The sequence below is a fragment of the Planococcus citri genome, chromosome 3 (assembly GCF_950023065.1).
Source record: "Planococcus citri chromosome 3, ihPlaCitr1.1, whole genome shotgun sequence".
Taxonomy (NCBI): Eukaryota; Metazoa; Arthropoda; class Insecta; order Hemiptera; family Pseudococcidae; genus Planococcus; species Planococcus citri.
Genome location: NC_088679.1, coordinates 16,404,351 through 16,412,081, shown reverse-complemented (window position 1 = coordinate 16,412,081; position 7,731 = coordinate 16,404,351). Strand labels below are relative to the sequence as shown.

At 32.3% G+C, this 7,731-nt stretch overlaps 2 protein-coding genes across 3 annotated transcripts; both read left to right on the top strand.

The window, feature by feature from the left end:
• Nucleotides 1–280: 280 nt before the first annotated feature.
• Nucleotides 281–1,709, top strand: LOC135839876 (uncharacterized). The gene is made up of 5 exons (XM_065356120.1): nucleotides 281–654; nucleotides 760–837; nucleotides 942–1,046; nucleotides 1,133–1,259; nucleotides 1,343–1,709. Exons 1-5 carry the CDS (start codon nucleotides 604–606, stop codon nucleotides 1,507–1,509), a joined length of 528 nt encoding a protein of 175 aa, XP_065212192.1. The 5' UTR covers nucleotides 281–603; the 3' UTR covers nucleotides 1,510–1,709.
• Nucleotides 1,710–1,843: 134 nt separating this feature from the next.
• Nucleotides 1,844–5,560, top strand: LOC135839875 (26S proteasome regulatory subunit 6A-like). 2 transcript variants are annotated; one of them, XM_065356119.1, is made up of 8 exons: nucleotides 1,844–2,366; nucleotides 2,461–2,658; nucleotides 2,734–2,851; nucleotides 2,931–3,981; nucleotides 4,258–4,461; nucleotides 4,547–4,649; nucleotides 4,994–5,189; nucleotides 5,260–5,560. In XM_065356119.1, the coding sequence occupies exons 4-8, from the start codon at nucleotides 3,931–3,933 to the stop codon at nucleotides 5,264–5,266; spliced, it is 561 nt and encodes a 186-aa protein (XP_065212191.1). In that variant the 5' UTR covers nucleotides 1,844–2,366; nucleotides 2,461–2,658; nucleotides 2,734–2,851; nucleotides 2,931–3,930; the 3' UTR covers nucleotides 5,267–5,560. The 2 variants fall into 2 exon arrangements, with proteins under 2 accessions (XP_065212191.1, XP_065212190.1); XM_065356118.1 differs by lacking the exons at nucleotides 4,258–4,461; nucleotides 4,547–4,649; nucleotides 4,994–5,189; nucleotides 5,260–5,560 and having other exon boundaries at nucleotides 2,931–3,741.
• Nucleotides 5,561–7,731: the final 2,171 nt, after the last annotated feature.

The window sequence follows — 7,731 nt, the reverse complement described above, 5'->3', positions numbered from 1 at the left end:
CAATTTTTTTTTTTTTTTTTTTTTGAACTTGAAGTTTGAATTGAAATTAATTTTCAACAATTTTTTGTGCAGTGGTTAACAATTTTGAGGTTTTTACTTGAAAATATACAATTTTCTTGTAAAAGAAACATGTTTTTCTGAAGATATTCAGTCCAGTGAGAGAAAAATAGAAAAAAAAAACAATTTGAATTTTGAAAATAGCTGGAACATTGTCATCTCGTCTCATTGTGGCTTGGGCTAAAGGCAGAACAGAACACAGGAGGTGAGGAGGAGGACGATTCGAAAGCTTTTTCAGACATCAACGTGTTTCACTACGCTTTTTCCGAAATTTCACTGATTATTTAGTGATTATTTTGGTAATTTTAATTTACGCTAAAATAATATCAATTCAATAGTCAATAGTCAATACACGTCAAGCCTCAGGTGGATCTCGAGTATTTTATATTTTTATACGTAAAAGCTGAATGTGGTATTATTCTCGGTGTAGGTATTTGTATCAGGAAGGATAGATAAATGAAACATTTTCGAAAACCATTCAAAGTTCTGTTATAAGTTGAAGTTTTGTGAATTTTTCATAATTTAGTAAATTACTTTATATTCATAATGGCTAGCACCAGCGATTCAAAGAAAGCTCTGGAGGAATGGGACGATCAGGTGAGTTATATCGAAATGTTTTTGTACCTATCTGCTTCATCACCTACCCAAGTATACAGATTTCATGTTTAGTAACAATGAAAAAACTTTCGATTTTCCCTGCAGGAACCTTCGATAGGCGAAGACGTATTGGAAATGTCCAACGATGATGAGGTGAAGAGCATGAACGATTGTGACGATTCGGTAGTGATTATTATATCGAAATATTATTTTATCTGCTTCATATCACCTACCCAAGTGTACAGATTTCAGCTTTAGTAACCAAAAACTTTCGATTTTCTCTGCAGGAACCTTCGATAGCTGGCGAAGACATATTGGAGGAGATGTCCAAAGATCAACTCATCAATAAAATCAGAATGCTCGAAAATGAGTTGAAGATTATGAGAACCGAAGTAAGTTAAATCAGACGTTAGGTAATTGATTTCGTATCACTTATCAAATTCCGAAAAGTTGTTGTTTATGATTCATCCTTCTACAGTTGTCAGCAGATACCGATTCTCAAGATACCGAAGAAGATGGAGCTATTGTGCCTATTGGAGAACCAGATGTTGGTGGTGCCAGATCATTTTTCGATTTTGAGGTCCCGACAGCCGATAGATTTCATCGTAAGAAGAAGATATTATTAATTATTACTCATTTTATAATTTAATTCTTTGTTTCGATATTTTAATGATCGTTTTTTTTTTAGGTCTCTTTTCTCAGTTCGTGGCCCAAGTGATCATTATATTCTGCACTGTACAAATTTTCTTGTTGACGACTTCGTACTTATTGGGCGATGTACAACAGGTTGAATTTGTTAATAGTACCTTAAAAATTATCGGTAATATTGCGACTGCTTCTTTGCTTCTTATCTAATGATGGTTGTAGATTAATCTACGCATCGAAGTTGTGGTGATTTTTCATTCAATTCCTTTGTTTAGTGTGGGTAGGTTTATGTTAATTCAGCGGTGTTCAATTATGTATTTCATTTTGTAGTTTGTAGTTGTACCAATTGTACCTACCTACCTATACCTACCTACCTGTCTACCAATATATATATATATATTTTTTCATGATACGTGGGTAATATTTTTAATTTGAATTCTATTGTTTGTGGTAAATTTGTTGAAATACCTACCTTTTAGTTTGAAAAATGTGTTCAGAACTTTCTTTAAATTGGTTTAACAATATAAAAATGTTCTAAGTACCTAAAAAAGTTTTCTGAATAATTTTATTTCAGGAATCAATTTAAAAAAACAGAAAGTTGCTACATTAAAATTATTTAGGTACTTATTCGTATTGAAAAATGAATTCTCTATCAGATTATATGTTGAACAGGAACATGGCAGAACAGGCAGAACGATAGGTTGTTGTTGTTATTATTGTGGTTGTTATCTTATCAGTTATCACTCGTTGTTTTGTTTCATGATTTTTGCTAATTTTTGCCTTTGCGAAATTTCATCATTTAGTTTACCAAAAATGTCATCCACGTCAGGTGAATCTAGGTATCTCCAAGTATTTTATACGTAGAAGTGGGATGCAATGCAGCTCAGTATTCTCGGTGTATCAGTATCATGAAAGATGAAAAATGGATAAATGAAACATCTTCGGAAAACATTAAAAGTTCTGTTATAAGTTGAAGTTTTGTGAATTTTCCATAAAATTGTACTTTATTAACAATGGCTAACACCCGTCGTCGTTCAAAGAAAGCTAAGGACAAATGGGACGATCCGGTAAGTCATTGAAATGTGTTTGTATCTGCTTTATCACTCACCCAACTATACAGATTTCAGTTTTAGTAACAAAAACTTTCGATTTTCTCTGTAGGAACCTTCGATGGGCGAAAAAGTACTGAAGATGACCAACGGTGAAATGATCCGTAAAATTAGATCACTCGAAAATGAGGTGAAAAGCATGAAAAGCGAAATGATGAGAATATCGCCAAAGATTCGAGCTTTAAATGAAAAAGTCAAGACTAAGAAAACTGACAAGACGTTGCCGTATTCAGTTTATAATGTAAACGAAGTGAGTGAAATCTGACATTAATTGAGTTCGTATCAGATCCGGAAAAGTGTTTGTTAATAGTTCACCCTTCTATAGTTGTCAGATTTCGATTCTTCTGAAGATTCCGAGGAAGATGAAGCTGTTGTAAATTCACGTGCTAAAAGGAAGAGAGGTGCTATAGGTGATATATTTTATGATGTCCTGACGGATGAAAGTAATCAGAAGATAATATTATTATTCATTCTTGATAATCTGATTTTTTGTTTTGATGTTTTAATGGTCTTTTTTTTTAGAACTCTTTGTTGAGTTTGTGATCTATACGATCATACTGTACAGCAGTGTACAAATTTTGCTGCTGGCGGCTTTGTATTTCTTGGACAAATCAAAATTCAACGAGTATGTAATGTGGATCCAACAAATTCCGAATAATGTTTTATCTTCAATCTATAATAATGTAGGTAATGTAAGTGATTGTCCATTTCTTCAGAATTTAAAGAAAATTTCAAACGATGTTAAGAACTAAGTAATGATTAATGATTTTGAATGAATTTCTTGTGGCTGTTTTATTTACACAGATGTGTAATTTTTGATTTCATATGTCTTCATTGTTGTGATTTTCAATTCCTTTGTTTTAGTGGATACTTGGTTAGGTGTATATTTAATTCGTCGCCTCGTCGGTGTTCAATTACTTGTAATTTGTACCTGCCTTTTTTTTTTTTTTTTTTCATAATACGTGGGTAATATTTTTAATTTGAATTCTATTGTTTTGTGTACAATGGTTGAAATATTTCTAGTTTAAAAAATGTGTTCAAAACTTTCTTTAAAGTGGTTTCAATATAAAAATGTTCTATTTTCTATTAAAATTTTCTGAATAATTTAACTTTTACTTCAGGAATCAATTTGAAAAAACAGAAAGTTGCAACATTATAAATTTATAAAATTATTTTTATTGAATTCTCCGTCTATAGTTGTGGCGTTCTTAAGAATATGATTTTTGCCTTTGTGAAATTTCATCATTTTCTTGGTTCCTAGTTTACGAAGTTTACGCTAGGTTACTTTACCAGTAATGTCAGTCCACGTCAGGTGGATCTTGCGAAGAATTAACATTCCCTAGTACCTATTTTATACTCAGAAGTGAAATGCAATGCACAATCAATGCAGCTTAGTATTCTCAGTGTATCTGTATCGTGAAAGAAATTATGATAGATGAAACATTTCTGAAAAATAATAAAAAGTGTGTGATAAGTTGAAGTTTTTTGCATTTTCATAAATTAGTATATTACTTTATTCACAATGGCTAGCACCAGCGGTTCAAAGAAAGCTCTGGAGGAATGGGACGATCCGGTGAGTCATATCGAAATGTTTTTGCATCTGCTTTATCACTTTCCTACCCTCCTATTTTATTTGTTTGTATATTTTTTTTTCTTATCCTTTATTAATAATTATTTTTAAAATGAATATTAATTTAAATTTAAATTTAATTTATTTTTTAAATATCAAGTTATGGGTTTTATCAACTTTCTATTTACTTTTTTTGGTGAAGATATCTTTATTTATTTTTCAAGTATAGTACAGATTTCAAGTTTAGTAGATAACAAAAACTTTCGATTTTCTCTGCAGGAACCTTTGATAGGCGAAGAAGAATTGAAGATGACCAAGGATGAAATGATCCGTAAAATTAGATCACTCGAAAATGAGGTGAAAAGCATGAAAAGCGAAATGATGAGAATATCGCCCGTGATTCAAGCTTTAAATGAAAAAGTCAAAGAAAACACCAAGAAAATTGACACTACGTTGCCGTATTTGGTTTCTAATGTAACTGAAGTAAGTTAAATCTCAAATCTGACATTAATTTAAGTTCGTATTGGATCCCGAAAAGTGTTTGTTTATGGTTCACCGTTCTTTATAGTTGTCAGAAACCAATCCTCAAGATACCGAAGAAGGTGCAGCTGTTGAAGAATTATATCCTCAAGGAAGGAGAGCAACATTTTATGATGTCCTGTCAGATAGACGTAAGGAGAAGATATGTATTATTATCCATTCTTGATAATCTGATTTTTTGTTTTGATGTTTTAATGGTCGTTTTTTGAGCCCTCTTTGTTGAGTATGTGATCCGAGTGATCATTATGTACAGCTGTAATGTGGATCCAACAAATGCTGGATAATGTTTTATCTTGAATAATGCTCTGAGTTCTTCACGATTTTAAAAAACTTTCAAACGATGTGAGGAACTGCTTATTTGATTAATGATTTTGAATTAATATGTATTTCAGCGAATAGTGAAGCGGCTAATTGATTTACAGTTACACAGCTAGATGCATAGTTTTTAATGTTGTGGTCGTTTTTTTTGTTTTAGATCACTTTGTTCGGTTCCTGGTCTTACTTGTCATTTATTACATCGTAGCACAAATTTTGATAATGTCAGCTTTGTACTTCTCGAACAACGCAAAATTTGAAAAATATGTGAAGAGTAACCAACGAATTTTTGATTATACTTTACCATTTCATAATGAAATTCTTCAGTTCTTCACGAATTATACTCGTACAGATGGGTAATTTTTAATATGTTCAAGTACTATATTTTCTTCGTCAAAGTGGTAATTTTCAATTCCTTTGTTTTAGTGGGTAGGATAAGTATGTTCAAGTTTGATTATTCATCGGTGTTCAATTAGGTATTTATATCCATTTTTTTTAAAAAATCAATTAATCATAATGCTCGAATGCTTAATATTTTTAATTTGAATTCCATTGTTTGGTGTACAATGGTTGAAATATTTTTAGTTTAAAAAATGTGTTCAAAACTTTCTTTAACTGGTTTCAATATAAAAATGTTCTATTAAAATTTTCTGAATAATTTTACTTTTACTTCGAGGATCAATTTAAAAAAATAAAAAGTTGCAACATATGCTTAAATTTACTTATATTGAATTCTCTATACTCAAAGTATAGGGTGGCGTTCTCGAGAATATACGTTGTTGAACTATAAGGAACCTGACAGAACAGGCAGAGGCAGAACGATATAGGTTGCTGTTGTTATGGACCTTACCGAGGTACATAGATCGAAAGAGCAAGCAAAAATTCATCACCTGTCAAAATTTCAAGTGCTTAAGTGCATTTTTCGATTTTTGGTGAATTTTCAAAAATCAAATTTTGCCCAAAATGTGAGAAAAAATCAAAATTTTACTAAATTGACCTGGAAAGCTGAAATTTGGGATATACCTTATTTTCGACCTGCCAAATCAATTGGAAACTGTTTCAAACCGTTTTAAGCATGTTCTGGAGCTTCCAGCAGATTTTTGAAACTCGAAATTCTTACAAAATTTCATCAAATGGAGTTGGAAAGCCGAAATTAATTCAGCAAACTAATTTCAATACGCTGTGAAGTAGACTGCAGGTAAATTTCAAGTCGTTTTGGAGCCTCCAGCGATTTTTTGAGAATTACTGGAGCATCCAGTACATTTTTGAAACTTGAAATTCCCACAAAATTTCATCAAATGGAGTTGGAAAGTCGAAATTAATTCTACAAACTAATTTAAATACGCTATGAAGTAGACTGCAGGTAAATTTCAAGTCGTTTTGCAGCCTCCAGCGATTTTTTGAGAATTACGCGGAGCATCCAGTACATTTTTGAAACTCGAAATTCCCACAAAATTTCTTCAAATTTAATGGAGTTGGAAAGCCGAAATTGATTCTGTAAACTAATTTCAATACGCTATGAAGTCGACTGCAGGTGAATTTTAAGTCAAATGGAGCCTCCAGTAGATTTTTGAAACTCGAAATTCCCACAAAATTTCATCAAATGGAGTTGGAAAGTCGAAATTAATTCTACAAACTAATTTAAATACGCTATGAAGTAGACTGCAGGTAAATTTCAAGTCGTTTTGCAGCCTCCAGCGATTTTTTGAGAATTACCGGAGCATCCAGTACATTTTTGAAACTCGAAATTCCCACAAAATTTCTTCAAATTAAATGGAGTTGGAAAGCCGAAATTGATTTTGTAAACTAATTTCAATACGCTATGAAGTCGACTGCAGGTGAATTTTAAGTCAAATGGAGCCTCCAGTAGATTTTTGAAACTCGAAATTCCCACAAAATTTCATCAAATGGAGTTGGAAAGTCGAAATTAATTCTGCAAACTAATTTCAATACGCTATGAAGTCGACTGCAGGTAAATTTCAAGTCGTTTTGGAGCCTCCAGCGATTTTTTGAAAATTACTGGAGCCTCCAGTAGATTTTTAAAACTTGAAATTTCCCCAAAATCTTATCAAATGGGGTTAACAAATTTTAACACCCTCTGAAGACAACTTCAGGAGGGTTCAAGTAATTTTGGAACCTCCAGTGACTTTTTGAAAGATTTCATGGCGTTTTTAGGAAAATTGAAATTTCCAAAAAGTATCTGGAAGCTTCAAAACCATTTGAAACCACCATGCAGTCGACTTCATATTATTGAATTGAAATTAGTTTGCAGAGTAAATTTCGGCTAGCTAACCTCATTTGATGAAATTTTGTGGGAATTTCGAGTTTAAGAAATGTACTGAATGCTCCAGTAATTTTCAAAAAATCGCTGGAGGCTCCAAAACGACTTGAAATTTACCTGCAGTCGACTTTACAGCGAATTGAAATTAGTTTGCAGAATTAATTTCGGGTTTCCAACTCCATTTGATGAGATTTTGTGAGAATTTCGAGTTTCAAAAATCTGCTGGCGGCTCCAGAACTGCTTAAAACGGTTTGAAACAGTTTTCAATCAATTTGGCAGGTCGAAAATAGTGTATATCCCAAATTTCAGCTTTCTAGGTCAATTTGGTAAAATTTTGATTTTTTTCTCACATTTTGGCCAAAATTTGATTTTTGAAAATTCACCAAAAATCGAAAAATGCACTTTAGCACTTGAAATTTTAACAGGTGATGAATTTTTGCCTGCTCTTTCGGTCTACTTTGGTACGGTTCAAAAAATTTTATGCTATCCTATGTTGGAACGCGAAATCTTCGATTTCGGCTGACCTGTCAATCAATATGGCCGCCATTTTGTAAGTAGGGCCACTTTTTTTTTGAGGACAAGGGCTAGAAACGTTCCTTAGGACTCCCCCTTTAAGA

What these genes read in the sequence shown, in the direction of transcription:
- LOC135839876 (XM_065356120.1), top strand. Translation starts at nt 604, where the DNA reads ATGGCTAGCACCAGCGATTCAAAGAAAGCTCTGGAGGAATGGGACGAT. An exon ending in TGGAGGAATGGGACGATCAG is followed by an intron (nt 655 to 759) that starts GTGAGTTATATC and finishes TTTTCCCTGCAG; the next exon opens with GAACCTTCGATAGGCGAAGA. An exon ending in TGAACGATTGTGACGATTCG is followed by an intron (nt 838 to 941) that starts GTAGTGATTATT and finishes TTTTCTCTGCAG; the next exon opens with GAACCTTCGATAGCTGGCGA.
- LOC135839875 (XM_065356118.1), top strand. Translation starts at nt 2,313, where the DNA reads ATGGCTAACACCCGTCGTCGTTCAAAGAAAGCTAAGGACAAATGGGAC. An exon ending in AGGACAAATGGGACGATCCG is followed by an intron (nt 2,367 to 2,460) that starts GTAAGTCATTGA and finishes TTTTCTCTGTAG; the next exon opens with GAACCTTCGATGGGCGAAAA. An exon ending in CAGTTTATAATGTAAACGAA is followed by an intron (nt 2,659 to 2,733) that starts GTGAGTGAAATC and finishes ACCCTTCTATAG; the next exon opens with TTGTCAGATTTCGATTCTTC.